Source organism: Tachypleus tridentatus, chromosome 2 (assembly GCF_004210375.1).
Source record: "Tachypleus tridentatus isolate NWPU-2018 chromosome 2, ASM421037v1, whole genome shotgun sequence".
Lineage (NCBI taxonomy): Eukaryota > Metazoa > Arthropoda > Merostomata > Xiphosura > Limulidae > Tachypleus > Tachypleus tridentatus.
In genome coordinates this window covers 68,740,187-68,762,401 of record NC_134826.1, presented here as the reverse complement: position 1 = coordinate 68,762,401, position 22,215 = coordinate 68,740,187, and the positions used below count along the sequence as shown (strand labels likewise).

Genomic DNA, 22,215 nt, shown 5'->3' with positions numbered 1-22,215 from the left:
CCAACTCTTGGGCTACTCTTTTACCAACGAATAGTGGGATTGACCATCACATTATAACACCCCCACAGCTGAAAGGGCGAGCATGTTTAGCGCGACGGGGATACGAACCCGCGACCCTCAGATTATGAGTCGCACGCCTTAACAGGCTTGGCCATGCCGGGCCATCGAGTGCCTTAACCCACCTGGCCATGCCGGGCCTTTATTGTTAGTGATAACATAATTTCTTTTATTGATTTTATTTTATTTGGTTAAAAACGATAGCTTGTCACAAAAGTAACAAAGTGGTTCGTTTTAAATTTCGCGCAAAGCTACACGAGGGTTATCTGCACTAGCCGTCCCTAATTTAGCAGTGTAAGACTAGAGGGAAGGCAGCTAGTCATCACCAACCACCCCAACTCTTGGGCTACTCTTTTACCAACGAATAGTGGGATTGACCATCACATTATATACCCCCACGGCTGGGAGGGCGAGCATGTTTAGAGCGACGCGGGCGCGAACCCGCGACCCTCGGATTACGAGTCGCACGCCTTACGCGATTGGCCATGCCAGGCCGCCTTAGGTCAAAGAAAATCAGTTTATATTATTCTTTCAAAATACCGGTGGTCATAGTAAAATGTTTGATAAGATTTTTACAGTGTATTAATATAATTTTTCACTTATTTCCCTTCATTCATTTTCCACATTTTTTTATTACATTATTTAATATATTTTTGTTTTACTAACAATTGAAACTCTTTTTTTATATTATTGTACTTCTAAACTTTCGTTTATTTACTATGTGAATCTAACGATAGAGGGCGTATGCATTCCATAAACGTTAGCATTGGTATTTTAGGTCTGAAACGTTTTTTCAGCTAGAAATACTCAAAATAAAATTGTAAAGTAATATAATACAATGTTTAAAGTGAAGATACTTGCCATTGGACCTTGTGAGGTAAGAATATTAGTGCAAGTACGAAAAATAAAAGTCACCAAACAATTTATTCAATTTCTGTATATGTCGTGTATGGTGTAGCCTGCTGCTTAAATTTTAAAATAAAAATTAGTATAGAATGATAATTTTGTTTTTAATACGTGTATTTAAACGAAATATGGCAAGCTTTTCGTCAAATGTAGAAGTATGATGTAAATAGGATATTACATGTATCACAAAAGTATTTGCATTTAAAAAATGTGTGAACTGATGACGTCACTCTTATTACCTGTTTGAAGTTGGACAGATCTGGCATTATAATCATAAATTAAGATCGAAAATATAACAAATGTAGCATAAACCAAGTGGCATACTCTCCTAGTGCCATGTGGGCTTTATATGACTATGGCAGGGCTATGCAGTGCTATTGAATTAAGAGTAACAAGTCACTAGGAATTTGCATTGTGAGAGACAAAACTTTGAATTTTGTTACGCTTATAAGGGCGATGTTGAGAATCCAGTGGTACATGAGGTTTATAGAGCTGTGGCAGATGTATTCAATGTTATTTAGTGTCGGGTGGCACAACACTCAGATTCTGCACTATGAGTGCTGAAATATAGAACATGTTTGTATTATTTTGTTGCATTTATTATATTTTTTATCTGAATTTGTGAATATCGTGCCAACTCAATATTGAATATCTGTCCAACTTTACACAGGTATTCTGATTCAAAGACAGATTAGAGTGATAGGTAATGATTTGTGTCTTAAGATTGATGTTAAACATTCTTTTATAATCATCTTCAGATTCCACGGCTTCTAAAATCAAGCTACAGTTTTCATTAGTATCCATGTATATTGTATCTAGTGTTTGCCACAAACTGTTGCCAGATCAGAAGTGTGGGATAAGATGAATGTTTGTGACATTAAATATATATCAAGCAAATATGATAGTTCATGGCATTTACACTTTGAACCCCACCCATGCTACTAACATATTTTTACTTTATTTCATCCAGCCTTCTTATAATACAAGTTACCAGTCTTTTCTCAGTTCACAACAGTGTAGGTTTTCTTATTCTTAGCTGATCTTTTAGGTTGAACCTTATCAAACATTTTTTGAAAATCCAAGGACATCAAGGCTATAACATTTCTATTATCTAGATAACAGATTAGTATGGAGTGATTTCACTTCAGTGAAACCATGCTTGATGATGCAAAATTTCAGTACATTATACTGTAAAATTCTTTATAAGATTCTTTAAAACTTTGTTTGCTACAAAAGTAACATTAAAAGTGGTCTGTAATGCTTAGAGTAACTTCTTTAAAAGTAGGAGTAAAATTAGCAATTATACAGTCCACTCTTTGTTGAACTAAAGAAATGTAAGAAAGAGGCTTCAGTGTTTTATTTTTGACCTCCCATTAAACACCAAAAAAAAAAAAACTTCTTGGTCCCAGTGCTATATATTTTTAGTCTCTTCATCTTTCTGTTTACCACCAAAGGAGTAGTACTGATTTGATCTAGGTCTCTGTTATTTTCTCTAGAATTTTCAGATTTAGAATTATCGCTAACACACACAAACATGGAGGTTTAAAATCTTGGTCATATCATAGTTTTCACCTAACACATAACCATCAGCATTCTTTAAGAGCTCAGCCCACATTTTGATGTTTTGCTTACATATTTTAGAAAAAAATCATTGAATATTATCAGTCAACTGTTTCTTCCAGGTTTTTTTGGATTTCCTAATATCTTTTAACAGCCCTTTTGTTATGCTATAGTTCTATAAACCTGCTATTGTATGCATCAGTTTAAACTTCTGGAACTTAAAGCATTAATTTTTGATTTTCTCCACTAGGTCTAAGAAAAAGCCAGATGTGTATTTAATAGTCTTAGTGATAGTAATACACTTAACTTTAAGAAACCAGTTTAACACAAAAATACGATACCCTGAGTGATTTCAAAAGGTAGATCTTTTTTGGTTCATTTTGCCCCTGAATAAGAATGGTCCAACTTTTGAAAGTATTTGTGTTATAGGGTAGTGTATTTTTGTATTAAACTAATACCCGTGTCATTCCTTTTTAATTAACTCAAAGTGTTGCTCCTTGTTATAAAAACAAATAAACTGCTGAAGAAATGTGACAGGTGCTCAGTCTCAAAGATGATCTAGGCATGGAGTGATTCTTGATCTTTACTGTAAAATAAATCATGGTGTACCTGAAATAGTTGATATATCTTTTAACAAATGGAATGTGATAATGTTGTTAGTGTGTCAATGCTGAAGAAAAAAGTATGGATATGATGTATACTTTATTTTTTATGATTACTTTAACAGGGTGGAAAGAGTCTATTGTGTAATTTTTTGGCCGAAGCAACTGAAAGCTCTTCTGGTGACTACAGACCAACCCAAGGAGTTCGGTAAGATTAGCTTATAGTAAAGTTGGGTGAAATTTACTCTAACATTTCCAATGAACCTTATTGTTTATGGTGATTCTAAAAACTAAAAATGTCAGTTTAAAATGTATTTTGTTTCAAATGTTTTGATATACGCACTGGATGGATTCACTTATGATCTCTGTACTTATAGTCTGTTTCAGTTTAAAAATGTTTGGTTATTTTGAAACCTTGGAAAACTTGATTTATTTTGCTAATTAAGATTATTGGATATGAGAAAAAGAAAGATAAGGTATTGACTGTGAGTGGTGGATGAAAGATAATGTTTCTTCTTAAATGATGCTAAAAAAGAAATCTGGATCTAAAAGATAACTGTTTTGACTTATTGTTGTAAGAGAAAGATAAAATTTCAAACTTGCACATTAAGTTTAAGGAGGCCTGTAAACCTTTCTAAGGTATGTTCACAATGTTTTGTAAATGTCTTATCAGTGTCTGAAGATATATTAATAAAAGAAAAGAAAATGTTTGCATATAGAGGTCAGCACTAAATAAGAATAGCTAATCTTGTGAGTGGAGGTAAGTACCTGTGCGAAATACATTTCAGTACAGGAAAATTATAACTTTGGGGGGTGAGGATAACTGTTATTGAAATGCATTAATAATTTTAAAGTGAAATTTAAAGTTTTTGTGAAAATAAACAGTTGATTGTATTATTAATAGGATTGTGTGAGCTCAGAGCTACCCTAAAGTGCTTGCTTGTTTAATGAAGTGTTGTTTTAAAACTGTATTATACAATATGAAATACCTTAATATAGGAAAGTAATCTTAAGTTTAAAAGATAATAATTTAAGTTTCAGTTTTTTGGTAATATCATTTTGAAGTGAGATACTAAACATTCTGTATGTTTTATTATAATATTTCTAACACCACAACACTCAAAACAAATAACCAGTTTGGGATCTCTTTAAACTAGTTAAAGATGATTTTGTTAATATTATGCTCAGTTGCTGCTTAAATAAATTGTACTTCATGGATCTTTACAATATATTCATCAGAAGAGAGTGTAGCTTTGCTTCTGTCAGTTTTTATTGAAATAGAAGAAAATGAACCAGATATTTCATAAACATCACAAGTATATTTTGGGTAGGTGTATGTATGACCTTATAAATAGATACTGTATGTCATAGACATGCTATATATATTTGTATCTAAATGTACATTTTTTTTGTTTTGTGTAACTGTTAGTTGCTTATATTATAAGTATGTTAACCTGCTTAAAACATAAAGATTCTGGTTATAAGAAACATTCCATGTTTCAGAGTGTTTTTGAGTTTTATAATGGTTGTTTAACAGTATTGGAGAATGTTTTTCTGAAACTAAGTAAAAAGGTTCTGAATAAGTAATTACAAGCCACACAGATAAATTATGGAAAGATCAGTATAAGTTCTAGACTGGTGAGTAGAAAGGTCTTATTAGAGAAATGATAAATTCCTTGTTTTTAATATAATGTAAAGTATACATCTATAACAATATGATACAATGAAATAAAATCCCTTGTTTATAATATAGTTTAGAAGTACATGAGTACTTATCTATAACAGTATGATATAATGAAATGAAAGCCCTTGTTTTTAATCTAATTTAAAGTACAGTACATACCTATAACAGTATGATATGATGAAATGAAAGCCCTTGTTTTTAATACAATTTAGAAGTACATACCTATAACAGTATGATATGATGAAATGAAAGCCCTTGTTTTTAATACAATTTAGAAGTACATACATATAACAACAAGATACAATGAAATAAAAGCTCTTGTTTATAACACAACTTAGAAGTACATACATATAACAATATGATATGATGAAATAAAAGTCCTTGCTTTTAATACACTGCTGGCCAAAATCTTAAGGCCAATGAACATAAAGAAAAAATATGTATCTTGCATTGTTAGACTCAACCACTTATTTGAGTAGAGATTTCAAAGATGAAAATAAGAAAAGGGAAAATAAAAATAAAAAACGTTTTTAGCATTTAATAGGGAAAATGTGAACACTATGAAATTAGCCTGAATACTAGCTGGTCAAAAGTTTAAGACCATACTGAAATGAAGCATTAATCTGCAAACACATAACGAAATATAGTCATTTGTGTTCAAGCATTAGCGTTATCAACATCTCCCACTGACATCTCCTGTGTTATATTGGGTAAAAACATGGCAAAGGCTAAAGAGTTGACAGAGTTTGAACATGGCAGAATTGTTGAGCTGCAAAAGCAAGGTCTCTCTCAACGTGCCATTGCTGGTGAGATTGGGCGTAGTAAAACTACTGTTGAAAATTTCTTAAAAGACCCTGAGGGATACGGAACGAGAATTTCAAGTGGTTGGCCCAAGAAAATTTTGCCGGTGTTGAACAGGATGATTTAACGGGTTGTCTGGCAAGACACCAGCTGATTGTCAAACCAGATTAAGACCCTTATGGATGCAGAATGCAGCTCAAGAACAATAAGATGGCATCTATGAGAGAAGGGCTTTAAAAACTGTAAGCGTCTTCAAAGGCCATGCCTCCTTCCACACCACGAAACAGTTCGGTTATCCTTTGCTGAGAAGCATCAAACCTGGGACATAGAAAAGTGGAAGAAGGTTTTGTTCTCTGATGAGAAAAATGTAACCTGGATGGTCCAGATGGTTTCCAACATTACTGCCACAATAAGGATATCTCACCAGAGACATTTTATACCTGACATGGAGGAGTTTCCATCATGATCTGGGGTGCTTTCTCCTGCCATGAAACAATGGAGCTTCAGGTTATACAAGGGCATCAAACAGCAGCTGGCTACATTGGCATGTTGTAGAGAGTATCCTTATTGACTGAAGGGCCCTCTCTTGTGTGGAAATGACTGGATCTTTCAGCAGGACAACACTGCAGTCCACAATGCCTGCAGGACAAAGGACTTTTTCATGGTGAATAACGTGATTCTTTTGGACCATCCAGTGTGTTAGCCTGAACTGAACCCCATTGAAAATGTTTGGGGGTGGATGGCAAGGGACGTCTATAGAAATTGACATTAATTCCAAACAGTGCATGACCTTCGTGGAGGCACCTTCACCACTTGGAATAACATTCCATCCAGCCTTCTGCAAACGCTTATATCAACCATGCCAAAGCTAATGTTTGCAGTTATTCCCAATGACGGATGTGCAACTTACTACTGAGACCTCTTTTTGGGCATTTCCTACCCTGTTTAGGACTTCTTTTTAGTATGGTCTTAAACTTTTGACCAGCTAATATTTAGGCTAATTTCATAGCATTCACAATTTCCCTATTAAATGCTAAAAAGTTTTTATTTTTATTTTCCCTTCTTATTTTCATCTTTCAAAGCTCTGCTCAAATAAGTAATTGAGTCTAACAATGCGAAATGCATATTTTTTTTTTATGTTTATTGGCCTTAAGATTTTGGCCAGCAGTGTATAATTTAGAAATACATACCTTTAACAATATGATACAATGAAATAAAAGCTGTTTATAATATAATTTCGAAGTACATATCTTTAACAATATGATACAATGAAATAAAAGCCCTTGTTTTTAATATAATTTAGAAGTACACACCTTTAGCAATATAATACAATGAAATAAAAGCCCTTTTTTTAATATAATTTAGAAGTACATACCTTTAGCAATATAATATAATGAAATAAAAGTCCTTGTTTGTAATATAATTTAGAAGTACATACCTTCAACAGTATGATACAGTGAAATGAAGGTCCTTGTTTTTGACATAATTTAGAACTACTTACCTCTGACAAAATGATACAGTGAAATTAGTTTTCTTTCCTACTTTATGTTATATGTAAAACTCAGAATCCCAGTGTTGTTAATTTTATCATAAATTAGTTACATCTACTTTTATCTCATATGTAAAAAGTAGTTTTCTGTTTGATGAACATAATGATAGTTTGAAATGTTCATGTTAGCATATTGGAGTTTGAAAGTGATCCTATCAACATCGGAGGGAAGAATGTGAAGGCGGAAGTTGAACTGTGGGACTGCAGTGGAGATCAGAAGTAAGCTTTAATATAGTTGTCAGCATTTTTCTGTAGGATGTCATTGACCAACATTCAAACTTTAAGACCCTTTGTGTATTCCAACATTGTTCTGTTTAAATTTAGGTTACAATATTATAATTTATGATGTGTGACTAATCTAATTAGTAGTTTCTAATAGTATTTAAATAAGGTATATATGTGTGTGATAATCTAATTAGTAGTTTCTAATAATATATAAATAAGGTATATGTGTGTGATAATCTAATTAGTAGTTTCTAATAATATGTAAATAAGGTATATGTGTGTGATAATCTCACTAGTAGTTTCTAATAATATATAAATAAGGTATATGTGTGTGATAATCTAATTAGTAGTTTTTAATAATATGTAAATAAGGTATATGTGTGTGATAATCTAATTAGTAGTTTCTAATAATATGTAAATAAGGTATATGTGTGTGATAATCTAATTAGTAGTTTCTAATAATATGTAAATAAGGTATATGTGTGTGATAATCTCACTAGTAGTTTCTAATAATATATAAATAAGGTATATGTGTGTGATAATCTAATTAGTAGTTTCTAATAATATATAAATAAGGTATATGTGTGTGATAATCTCACTAGTAGTTTCTAATAATATATAAATAAGGTATATGTGTGTGATAATCTCACTAGTAGTTTCTAATAATATATAAATAAGGTATATGTGTGTGATAATCTAATTAGTAGTTTCTAATAATATGTAAATAAGGTATATGTGTGTGATAATCTAATTAGTAGTTTCTAATAATATATGAATAAGGTATATATGTGTGTGATAATCTAATTAGTAGTTTCTAATAATATATAAATAAGGTATGTGTGTGATAATCTAATTAGTAGTTTCTAATAATATATAAATAAGGTATATGTGTGTGATAATCTAATTAGTAGTTTCTAATAATATGTAAATAAGGTATATGTGTGTGATAATCTCACTAGTAGTTTCTAATAATATATAAATAAGGTATATGTGTGTGATAATCTCACTAGTAGTTTCTAATAATATATAAATAAGGTATATGTGTGTGATAATCTAATTAGTAGTTTCTAATAATATGTAAATAAGGTATATGTGTGTGATAATCTAATTAGTAGTTTCTAATAATATATAAATAAGGTATATGTGTGTGATAATCTAATTAGTAGTTTCTAATAATATGTAAATAAGGTATATGTGTGTGATAATCTAATTAGTAGTTTCTAATAATATGTAAATAAGGTATATGTGTGTGATAATCTCACTAGTAGTTTCTAATAATATATAAATAAGGTATATGTGTGTGATAATCTCACTAGTAGTTTCTAATAATATGTAAATAAGGTATATGTGTGTGATAATCTCACTAGTAGTTTCTAATAATATGTAAATAAGGCATATTGTGTGATAATCTAATTAGTAGTTTCTAATAATATATAAATAAGGTATATGTGTGTGATAATCTAATTAGTAGTTTCTAATAATATGTAAATAAGGTATATGTGTGTGATAATCTAATTAGTAGTTTCTAATAATATGTAAATAAGGTATATGTGTGTGATAATCTCACTAGTAGTTTCTAATAATATATAAATAAGGTATATGTGTGTGATAATCTCACTAGTAGTTTCTAATAATATGTAAATAAGGTATATGTGTGTGATAATCTCACTAGTAGTTTCTAATAATATGTAAATAAGGCATATTGTGTGATAATCTAATTAGTAGTTTCTAATAATATATAAGTAAGGTTTATTAACACTTTAATAAAGTAGTAGTTGTAAATTAATGATGTTTACCTTTTAGTGAAATAATATTTTTTGTATATTTTTTTCTTCTGTGAATTAGTGTGCTACACAAAATCTATTCTCATGTTTTGGGTTGCTGGCTCTTGTTTTAATTGTTCTGTTTCAAATAGAAAAGTTTAGTTGTACAGTATAGAGAGTCTAGTGATTAAGGAACTTGTTTTATAACTTGCATGTCGTGTGTTTGAACCACTGTTATTGAACATGTTCATCCCATATGGTGGCCAATTTGGCCAGTTACTCATGTGAAAATATTCTAGACTTTACAAAAATACTGACTGCCCCAAATTAGTTGATATTGAAGTAAAGAAAAAAAAAAGAGACAACTAATAGAACATGCTTTCTATTGATAAGTCTGAATTAACTTTCCTGTGTGATCCTTCCAACTGATGCTTTCTATTGATAAGTCTGAATTAACTTTCCTGTGTGATCCTTCCAACTGATGCTTTCTATTGATAAGTCTGAATTAACTTTCCTGTGTGATCCTTCCAACTGATGCTTTCTATTGATAAGTCTGAATTAACTTTCCTGTGTGATCCTTCCAACTGATGCTTTCTATTGATAAGTCTGAATTAACTTTCCTGTGTGATCCTTCCAACTGATGCTTTCTATTGATAAGTCTGAATTAACTTTCCTGTGTGATCCTTCCAACTGATGCTTTCTATTGATAAGTCTGAATTAACTTTCCTGTGTGCTCCTTCCAACTGATGCTTTCTATTGATAAGTCTGAATTAACTTTCCTGTGTGATCCTTCCAACTGATGCTTTCTATTGGTATGTCTGAACTAACTTTCCTGTGTGCTCCTTCCAACTGATACTTTCTATTGATAAGTCTGAATTAACTTTCCTGTGTGATCCTTCCAACTGATGCTTTCTATTGATAAGTCTGAATTAACTTTCCTGTGTGATCCTTCCAACTGATGCTTTCTATTGATAAGTCTGAATTAACTTTCCTGTGTGATCCTTCCAACTGATGCTTTCTATTGATAAGTCTGAATTAACTTTCCTGTGTGATCCTTCCAACTGATGCTTTCTATTGATAAGTCTGAATTAACTTTCCTGTGTGATCCTTCCAACTGATGCTTTCTATTGATAAGTCTGAATTAACTTTCCTGTGTGCTCCTTCCAACTGATGCTTTCTATTGATAAGTCTGAATTAACTTTCCTGTGTGATCCTTCCAACTGATGCTTTCTATTGATAAGTCTGAATTAACTTTCCTGTGTGATCCTTCCAACTGATGCTTTCTATTGATAAGTCTGAATTAACTTTCCTGTGTGATCCTTCCAACTGATGCTTTCTATTGGTATGTCTGAACTAACTTTCCTGTGTGCTCCTTCCAACTGTGATATTTCTTTGCTATTTGCATTTTTAAGACTTGCATTATTAGGTGTGACAAGTTTGATATGAAGCTACTAAAATATTATATTTTCTGATTGGATTTCATGGATAATCAGCAGTCAGCTTTTACCGTGTACTACAGTTAATCTACCTGACAATCGTATTGTCTAGGGCTACACTGTACTAAATGTAGTCTACCTGACTTTTTATGTGGTGATAAGGATGATATTAATATGAGACATTAATTTGTCTCATAAATTTATTTTTATGTTGTATAACTGTTAGTTGTTTGTATTTATGGACTTTTCAGATAAATTATTGTGTCCATAATTACAGCACTACAGTAAAAGTAAAGGATATATGCTTCCCTGATATCTTGTGGGTGTAATAGCAGGTTTTTACTTGAGATATGATCTAAGCATCATTGTATAAAGTGATTTTAATAGTACATGAGTTACTTGATTTGTTACTAGATCATTAAATTGGATGCTATGATGGGAGGTTTACAAGAAGATGAAAAAAAGTTGGTGAAACAGGAAATTAGGACATCAAAAATGATGTATGAGAAAAGGTTGTCTGAAAATGTAAACATTAACAGTAAGGATTTCTGTAAGCACATTAATGGTAAACATTATGTTAGAATGAGGGTAGAACCCTGGAGGGATGATAAAAGAACACTGGTATCTGATGATTATGAAGTGGTTGGGTTATTAAATTTAATTTTTATTTGGTTGGTTTAAGCAGTATTAAGCATCTTGAATAGCTGATAAATGGAAATAAGCTGAGTGAATTAGTTCTGAGCTGGTTCAGAAAAAAATTGAGAGTTCAAAGAATGATGAGAACCATGGGTCAGATAATATTTTGCCCAAGGGTTTTGAAGGAGTTTTAAGATCAGATATGCAAGACACTTTTTACTATTGTTTTCTAAATCCTTAACTAGTGGGCAGGTGCCAGAGGATTGGAAGATGGCTAATGGAACTCCTCTTTTCAAGAGAACTGGTAAAAAAAATTGTCCCAACAATTATAGACCTATTAGTCTTGCATCAGTTGTGGGAATAGTTTTGGAAAGTTTGTTAAAAGATGTTTTTGTAAAGTAATTTAACAAAGGTTAGAACTTTATTGGATAGTTAACATGGTTTCATAGTTGAGGATAAAGATGTACATTTGGTGTATCCAGATTTTCAGAAAACATTTGACAAGGTGCCACATAAAACACTTGTGAAAAATTGTCTGTATGTGTGGGGGGAATAAGTTAGCAAATTGGATAGAAGTGATTGGATGTAAGAAAGCAGAGGGTTGTTACAAATGGAGTTCTGGTAAACTAGATTAATGTCACAAGGTTTCTATAACATTCTGCTGTCATCATTTTACTGTCTTAGTAAATGACTGCACGTTTTATCAGCTAACAAAGGGATGCAGGAATTAACTATCTTATTTTAAGGTTTTCTGCTTCTATATGAATTATATTAGAGTATTATAAAAGCATCCATTATCATGTGAAAAAGCCATGAAGATGAAAATGACATCATGAAATGTTTACTTGTACAAACATAAATAATAATGTTTGTATTTACTTTATAATTATAGCAGTTTTTCTCAGCAAATTATTCAACTAATTTATTATTCAATTTTGTTTTATGTTAGTTTAGAGCTATAGTTTATTAGTTCACTGTAAGTTTTGAGACTAAAGTCATTCACTGTGCTAGGAAATATTTTGTTAGTATACCAGTAAAATGTCATGTACCTGTTTCATGTGGGGTACCTCAGGGCTCAATCTTAGGACCTTTGCTCTTTGTTTATTTATATCACTGACATAGATGAAGGAATGGTCAATAGATTAGTTGAGTTTGCTGATGATATCAAGGTTTTTGGTGTTGCTGGCTGTGAAGAGGATATTACTGATTTATAAAAGGATATCGAGTAGGGCAAATAAATGGTAGATGAATTTTAATTACGATAAATGCAAGATGTTCTATGTGGGTTATACTAATTTTAATTATAAGTATAATTTGAATGGAAATAACCTTAACAGTGCCATGAAGGCAAGGGTCTTGGTGTAATGGTTCATCAGTCTCTGAAGTCATCCAAGTGGTGTGCAGTTGCTAGTAGTAGGGCAAATAGGAGTTTAGGTTGTATCTACAGAAATATTGAATACAAGTTTAAAGAGGTTATAATTACATTGTATAGGTCAGTGGTTAGGCTACATTTGGAATATTGTGTTCAGTCTTGGACTTCTTACCTTAGGAAGGACATTGACATGTTTGAAAGGATTCTGAGAAGAGTTACTAGAATGGTGCCTTGGACAGAGTGTTGTCATATTATAAATGGTTAAGATCTCTCAGATTTTTTTGTCTAATAAAACAAAGAGTTAGGGGTTTGATTAAAGTGATTAAAGTGAAATGATAGTACTGATGCATTATCTTTTTATAATATTTAATAGTGAGAATGTTGGCATAGGGGACAAACTGTGTCTTCAGCTAAGACAGTTTTGTACTTCTAACAGATGTTGTTAGATACAGTAAATTTAAATGTGTTTATGAGGAAGCTTGATAACAATATGAATAAGTTTTATATGTTAAATTTTCTTATTAATAGTATTAGTTCAGTTTAGAGGATGGAATAGTCAAGGTGGACCAATAGGTTCCACGTTGTTCCAGAACGTTACATTATGGTACAAACCTTTTCCATATACTTTGGAATGTTGAATAATCAGAAGTGCTCTTGTTTTTCTATTTCTACAAATAGATATGAAGTCTGTTGGCCTGCATTGCTTAAAGATGCCAATGGAATAATTTTTGTCTATAATCCAGACATGAGGAATATACAGAATGAAATGGATATGTGGTGAGTCATTCTTTACCTTAGCTGTTGTAAAGAAATAAGTGAGAAATGTGTAAATGCAGATTTACAGCACTTTCAACTACACCACTGCCTTAAATTAATTTCTGAAGCTTTTCATTAGAGACTGGTAATAGAATGTACCCTCCATCTATTTCAGGTGATGTTGTGTGGATAACCATACTCTCTATAGTACACCCATGTGTGTATAAAACATATTTAAAACCTGTAATATAAGCTTCAGATACAATTAGAATGCACATTTCAGTGAAAATTACAATCTGTTTTTAAGTGGGTATATTTTTGCACCTTCCAGTGGAGCACCCTCCTGTCTCCCTGTAAATTTGTGTCTACATCTCTAAACTAAAGATGTACAGGCTGATACACATTGATTAAGTTGATTTTATTAGCACATTTAGTTTAATTACACATGTATTATACCCACTAGTGACTTATTAGTGAGTCTGAAGTCATTGTATTTTATAATTAACAAATGTATCTATTAATATTAATAAGATTCTGTGAATTTGTTGGGAAAACTTATCCAATGTTTGCTTGTAGTTTAATCTTTTAAATCAGTAAGTAAACCATTTGCCTGACATGTGCATGATATCCTGTTTAAGTCCTGTATCTTCAGAAGATGCAAAAACATAAATTACCACAATATGAACTAAGCTGTTTTTCAGAATTATGTATTTAATTTTTCGTAATCAACTCGTACAGTTTTTAAAGACAATTTTCTGTTAACTTTGTTGATGTAAGTACAGTAGGATACATAAGTCAAGGAAAGATTTACTTCACTAATGGCATGCTTTAGTATATTATGTATTCATGTTCTCCTAGACTAATCGATAATAAGATGCAGAGAATTGTTCTTATTTATCCTAACAATACAGACATGTTGAGAACGTAATGGATGATAAGATGTATAGTACTGTTATTTATCCTAACAGTACAGGCATGTTGTGTAAGTAATGGATGATAACATGTATAGTATTCTTATTATTTATCCTAACAATATAGGCAGGTTGGGTAAGTATTAAATTATAAGATGTATAGTACTGTTGTTATTTATCCTAACAATATAGGCATGTTGTGAAAGTAATGGATGATAAGATGAATAGTGTTGTTGTTTATCCTAACAGTACCAGCATGTTGTGTAAGTAATGGATGATAAGATGTATAGTATTGTTGTTGTTTATCCTAACAGTACCAGCATGTTGTGTAAGTAATAGATAATAATGTATAGTATTGTTGTTATTTATACTAACAATACTGGCTTGTTGCATAAGTAATGGATGATAAGATGTAGAGTATCGTTATTTATCTTAACAATACAGGCATGTTGTGTAGGTAATGGATGATAACATGTATAGTATTCTTATTATTTATCCTAACAATATAGGCAGGTTGGGTAAGTAATAAATTATAAGATGTATAGTAATGTTGCTATTTATCCTAACAATAAAGGTATGTTGTGAAAGTAATGGATAAGATGTATAGTATTGTTGTTGTTTATCCTGACAGTACCAGCATGTTGTGTAAGTAATGGATGATAAGATGCATAGTATTGTTGTTATTTATCCTAACAATATAGGCATGTTGTGAAAGTAATGGATGATAAGATGTATAGTATTGTTATTTATCCTAACAGTATGTTGTGTAAGTAATAGATAATAATGTATAGTATTGTTGTTATTTATACTAACAATACTGGCTTGTTGCATAAGTAATGGATGATAAGATGTAGAGTACCGTTATTTATCTTAACAATACATGCATGTTGTGTAGGTAATGGATGATAACATATATAGTGTTCTTATTATTTATCCTAACAATATAGGCAGGTTGGGTAAGTAATAAATTATAAGATGTATAGTAATGTTGCTATTTATCCTAACAATAAAGGTATGTTGTGAAAGTAATGGATAAGATGTATAGTATTGTTGTTGTTTATCCTGACAGTACCAGCATGTTGTGTAAGTAATGGATGATAACATATATAGTGTTCTTATTATTTATCCTAACAATATAGGCAGGTTGGGTAAGTAATAAATTATAAGATGTATAGTAATGTTGCTATTTATCCTAACAATAAAGGTATGTTGTGAAAGTAATGGATAAGATGTATAGTATTGTTGTTGTTTATCCTAACAGTACCAGCATGTTGTGTAAGTAATAGATAATAATGTATAGTATTGTTGTTATTTATACTAACAATACTGGCTTGTTGCATAAGTAATGGATGATAAGATGTAGAGTATCGTTATTTATCTTAACAATACAGGCATGTTGTGTAGGTAATGGATGATAACATATATAGTGTTCTTATTATTTATCCTAACAATATAGGCAGGTTGGGTAAGTATTAAATTATAAGATGTATAGTACTGTTGTTATTTATCCTAACAATATAGGCATGTTGTGAAAGTAATGGATGATAAGATGAATAGTGTTGTTGTTTATCCTAACAGTACCAGCATGTTGTGTAAGTAATGGATGATAAGATGTATAGTATTGTTGTTGTTTATCCTAACAGTACCAGCATGTTGTGTAAGTAATAGATAATAATGTATAGTATTGTTGTTATTTATACTAACAATACTGGCTTGTTGCATAAGTAATGGATGATAAGATGTAGAGTATCGTTATTTATCTTAACAATACAGGCATGTTGTGTAGGTAATGGATGATAACATGTATAGTATTCTTATTATTTATCCTAACAATATAGGCAGGTTGGGTAAGTAATAAATTATAAGATGTATAGTAATGTTGCTATTTATCCTAACAATAAAGGTATGTTGTGAAAGTAATGGATAAGATGTATAGTATTGTTGTTGTTTATCCTGACAGTACCAGCATGTTGTGTAAGTAATGGATGATAAGATGCATAGTATTGTTGTTATTTATCCTAACAATATAGGCATGTTGTGAAAGTAATGGATGATAAGATGTATAGTATTGTTATTTATCCTAACAGTACCGGCATGTTGTGTAAGTAATAGATAATAATGTATAGTATTGTTGTTATTTATACTAACAATACTGGCTTGTTGCATAAGTAATGGATGATAAGATGTAGAGTACCGTTATTTATCTTAACAATACATGCATGTTGTGTAGGTAATGGATGATAACATATATAGTGTTCTTATTATTTATCCTAACAATATAGGCAGGTTGGGTAAGTAATAAATTATAAGATGTATAGTAATGTTGCTATTTATCCTAACAATAAAGGTATGTTGTGAAAGTAATGGATAAGATGTATAGTATTGTTGTTGTTTGTCCTGACAGTACCAGCATGTTGTGTAAGTAATGGATGATAAGATGTATAGTATTGTTGTTTATCCTAACAGTACCAGCATGTTGTGTAAGTAATAGATAATAATGTATAGTATTGTTGTTATTTATACTAACAATACTGGCTTGTTGCATAAGTAGTGGATGATAAGATGTAGAGTATTGTTATTTATCTTAACAATACAGGCATGTTGTGTAGGTAATGGATGATAACATGTATAGTGTTCTTATTATTTATCCTAACAATATAGGCAGGTTGGGTAAGTAATAAATTATAAGGTGTATAGTAATGTTGCTATTTATCCTAACAATAAAGGTATGTTGTGAAAGTAATGGATAAGATGTATAGTATTGTTGTTGTTTGTCCTGACAGTACCAGCATGTTGTGTAAGTAATGGATGATAAGATGCATAGTATTGTTGTTATTTATCCTAACAATATAGGCAGGTTGGGTAAGTAATAAATTATAAGATGTATAGTACTGTTGTTGTTTATCCTAACAATACAGGTATGTTGTGAAAGTAATGGATAAGATGTATAGTATTGTTGTTGTTTATCCTGACGATACAGGCATGTTGTGTAAGTAATGGGTGATAATAATATAGTAGTGTTGTTTTTTATCAAATTCAGTTATAAAGATTAAATTGATTTCTGAGTTCATCATTAGTGTACTTGTTTTGTTGTGTAGTTGAAGATATTTTTTTTGTTTCAGGTATTCACATTTTGTTCAAGGACAGGGTTTGAAAGACAGCCATTGTGTTGTGTTTTGTCGTCAGCAACCTGGTAGACCGCGTGGTCATTCTTCTCAGCTATGTAAGTTGAAACTTTTGGTTTGCTAATATGTTTAAGTTAAGATCTACCATGTGAACCACAAGGTTTGAAGGGGCAGTTAAGAGCTACTATATAAACGACAAGGTTTTGAGGGACAGCTAAGAACTACTGTATGAACAACAAAGTGTGGAGCGGCAGTTGAGAGCTACGATATGAACGACAAGTTTCGGAGGGGCAGTTGAGAGCTACCATATGAACTATAAGGTTTGGAGGAGCGTACTCTAAGAGTAACAAAGTTAATCATTTTTATTTATAGTGACAATTCTAGGAAGTTAAACTGTAGAAAGTAGGAGTATTTCTTACCTGGTGCTACTTTATGCACACAGAAATCTACTGGAAGTTGTAAAAACATCTTAATGTTCAATGTAGATATTTGATTTATGTGATATTAGAAACTGTTCGATGTGAACTTTGTGAATAGCAGAATTACCCTAGGTTAAAAGTAAATAAATACAGAAGCATCTGTAATGAGTTTGGTTTGAATTGACTCCTGGAAGATATACTTTTAGGTTTTTATTAAATTTGTGAAGCTTGCATTTTCTAGAATTAATCCACAGTAAGAACTCGTCTGGAAAATGTGAATATAAAAGTTACCATGCAGTTTAGGCTTATAGTCACCCAAAACATGTATGTAGATATCAAGCTTTATTACGTTCTTAAAAAGCGACTTTTTGGTTGAAATTTCTAAAGGATTCATTACCTGCTATTAGTATAACATTGTAGCTTGCATCATTCCAAAGAAAATGCTATTATGACAGTCAGTATAAACATCTGTATAACTCAGTAAAGTATTTGTGAGATAAACTGTGTAGATCTTTATTATTATTAATATGCTTATCTTTTGTTTTGAGTATTGGGAACATTTATTGTATCAATTTCTTGTGTTCAAATCAGCCAGCCTCTTTACTCGAGTCTCTTGGGTTCAGTCAAATATTGAAGACAATGCTGAGTTTGTGAGACAAGAATTCACCACTTTTCTTCAGCGATTGTTAAATAACATTAGTGACAGACGGGACCAGGAAGAACTCAATATAATGAATCACTATTCACGGGACTTGTGAAGGAAGTTCAAGGACTATTGTCATCTAATTTTTATAATTTTTACTTTCTTGAGATGGTTGTGTAAGAGTTTATTTTACGACAACTGACATAGCACACATTTTAATTATTTCAACCAAAGCCTTTATGTAGAAAGTCTAAGACCACGACTTTGATGTTTCTGAAAGAAGCCCAGAATGGATTACAAGAAAACTGAAGAGACGTGTAACGGTAAATAATTTTGAAGTATGTGCTGAAATTTAATATTTAAATACATGAAGTCAGAGCAGAAAATAATTATTGAATATTAAAAATGCTGAAATGTTTTTACTTTCATTTATATATGTCCCCTGGTGTAAACATTTAAGTCGTCAAATTTACAATGCTAAAAGCAGGGTTTCAAATCTCCCCTTGGTGGACACAGCAGATAATCCACTGTGGCTTTGCTATGAGACACACAGCAGTCACTTTTATATATGTTTTATAAATATAATAGAATATACTTTTGTGCTTTGTAAAATCCAAGTGAAACATTATCAAACATGTAAAAAATTTGGTTTAAAACTGCAGTTACCAGAATTGATGCTGTTGTTCCACTTATGACACATCCAGATGTTGTCAGTTTATTTTTGAGAAAATTTTAAATTATCAATATATGTAACATATTGCAGCTTTCTGTATGTTATTATACATGCCATAATGTTAAGTGGTCCTTTGCCTTATCATTACGTAGTGTAATACAACAACACTACCTTTGATAATATACATCCAGCCTAGGCAGCTGTCATCACCACTAGTGGCAACTGCTTTATGTGGATCTGTTCTGGTAACTAGCTAATTGATACTGAGATATAAGTAGGTTAGACAATAAAGTTGGATAACCATCATAAATTAATTTTATCTTGGTTCTTGGAATGCACAGATTTTTATTTTCTGTTAGAAATGTGTTTGTTTACCTCACTTTTTGGAACACAGGTTTATATTTACTGTTAGAAGTGTGTTTACCATAGTTCTTCAAACTGTTTTTTCACAATCCATACTATTATTCATTTGAAGTTTGGTTGTTTTTATTTTTTATTTTGCATAACCTTAAACTAGAGCAAAATACACAAGCCATCTTTAATTTTGAACAGACAAATTAGAGAGAAAGCAGCAGGTCAGTGCCAGACACCATCAACTCTTGTCTCACTATATAGTTGGATTTGATTGTCATTCTTATAATGCATCCATGGCCTACAGCTGAGGAGCATTTATAATTTTGTATTTTTTTTTTAATTTTAATAAAATGTAAACCACTGACCCTTAGCTGTTCAGTCTGATACACTATCAGTCAGTCTGTTGTTGGCCTGAGCTAATATTAAGTTCATTCTTGGAATCTTTGTAGCCACAGTTATTTCATTATCTTCTGGAAAATTGGAGACTGATTTATGTGGCTACTAATATATTACATAATAGTGTCATTAGGCTTAGATAAATATGTCTGATATTTAAGATTTCCAGCTTAAGACCTCTTCTGTTAACTGTCTCTGCATTCAAAACTAGTTTACCTTTTAACTGTAATAGACAATAAAACTGAAGTGCATATTTACATTTCCACAACTAAACATGAAAGTTCACACATAAAAGATATGGCAAAGAATTTAGGCCTCTTGCGACACTTCTTGTCACTTAGTGTTAGACTTTTATGGACTTTGTTACAAAACACGTGTAAGATTATCTGTTGTTCACTGAACATCAATGCCACGTTTGAATCAGTGTAACTCACTGCAAAGAACCTACAGGAACTATCAAGAGACATTCCTAACTAACTTATTTTCCTTAATTTTAAAATTTTTTTACTGACCAAAATACATTTCATATAAAAGAAGCTTGGTAGATATTTAAAACTAGCTGGAGAACCTGTCCTCTGGGTGGATTTTATTTAATTTCATTATTGATGAAAGGTTTGTATGTTTGTTTTTGAATTTCATGCAAAGCTGCACGAGGGTTATCTGCACTAGCCGTCCCTAATTTAGTAGTGTAAGACTAGAGGGAAGACAGGTATTCATCATCATCCACTGCTGACTTTTGGGCTACTCTTTTACCAATGAATATATAGTGGGATTGATTGTCACATTACAATGCCTTCATGGCTGAAAGGGCAAGCATGTTTGGGGTGACAAACCTGTGATCCTCAGATTGTGAGTCAAGTGGTCTAACCACCTTTCTGTGCCTGGCCTTGATGAAGAAGGTTATCTGGGGACATGGAAAGTTGCTTTCCTTATATGGAATTGTAAAAAAATCAAAAAATGCCCATGAAAACTGAAAAACCACAAACATATGAGACTACAACTTTACATGCATCTCTGCATGGACCAAACAAACCTTCATGTCAGATTTGATGAAGATCCATCAACAGGGGACAACGTAGTGGTAAAAAAACACCCATAAAAACTACAAATGTGTATGTATCCCCTTTAGGGACTTAATGAACCATCCCTGCAAGTAGTTACATGGACATACAACAGACAGTACTGTTATATTTATATAGATAAGTAGTTACATGGACATACAAGTGACACTATTGTTATATTTATATTGACATACAATAGAGTATTATTATATTTATATAGATAAGTAGTTACATGGACAAACAACAGACAGTACTGTTATATTTATATAGATAAGTAGACACATGGACATACAAGTGACACTATTGTTACATTTATATTGATATACAATAGAGTATTATTATATTTATACAGATAAGTAGTTACATGTACATACAACAAGATAGTACTGTTATATTTATATAGATAAGTAGTTATATGGACATATGACAGACAGTATTATTATATTTATATGGATGTTTGAGTAATATAAACTTGAGGACATGGACCAGTTGCAATATGACTGAAATAAAGGAATCTTTGATTAAGTGTTCTGTATGTTTTAATATTGTTCTCTTTTTGATAAAAAACAACTCGCAGCTGGAGTCTGTCTTAAATGCCTCAGGGTTTGTTTGAGAAAAAAGTAGGAAAAGATGAGAGATTTTTAGCTCTGAGTAGTTGATGTTTAATATTTTTTGACCTAGTTTCACTTAAACATTCTATTTGTCATCTTTAGAATATGCAACTTGATGTAGAAATATTGTCTGTTTAGAATAATCAACAAAGAATTAATTGTGAAGTTGTTCTGATGTCACAAGACTGTTTTTGTAAGTGGAAAGAATTATATGTAGCATTTTTTCTAATGGCTAAGATTTATTTATTAGTGTCTATATTTTCTTTAAAACTTGTGGAATAGGCATGTTTTGTTAAAGAAATGCAAACATTTCTGAGATGTAAAAACTTACTGTTTGATTAAAGTTTTATAGATATTTCATTTAAACTAATTTGAGAGAAAGGTTTAGCAAAATAAATATTTATTTAATTGCAAAAACAATAATTGAAGACTATATTATTTGTGTATCATACACTTTATAATTAATGTTGTTAGGTTTTGTGTTTGCAAGCATTACAGTTACTTTTGTAAATAACAAAATAGAAATTTAATATGAAAGGTTTGAAATAAAGATTAGAGTACTAATATGTGTGGGTGAATAAAGTTAAAAACACATAAGTGGCAAAAAAAACATTATATTATAGATACAATAAGTACTTTTTTAAAGTAAAAGTTATGGCCCTGCATGGCCAGTCA

General features: G+C 31.3%; 1 protein-coding gene across 1 annotated transcript; it reads left to right on the top strand.

The window, feature by feature from the left end:
• The first annotated feature begins 794 nt into the window (after nucleotides 1-794).
• Nucleotides 795-22,101, top strand: LOC143244131 (intraflagellar transport protein 22 homolog). The gene is made up of 6 exons (XM_076488261.1): nucleotides 795-934; nucleotides 3,251-3,333; nucleotides 7,289-7,378; nucleotides 13,270-13,368; nucleotides 17,381-17,481; nucleotides 18,394-22,101. The coding sequence occupies exons 1-6, from the start codon at nucleotides 896-898 to the stop codon at nucleotides 18,558-18,560; spliced, it is 579 nt and encodes a 192-aa protein (XP_076344376.1). The 5' UTR covers nucleotides 795-895; the 3' UTR covers nucleotides 18,561-22,101.
• Nucleotides 22,102-22,215: the final 114 nt, after the last annotated feature.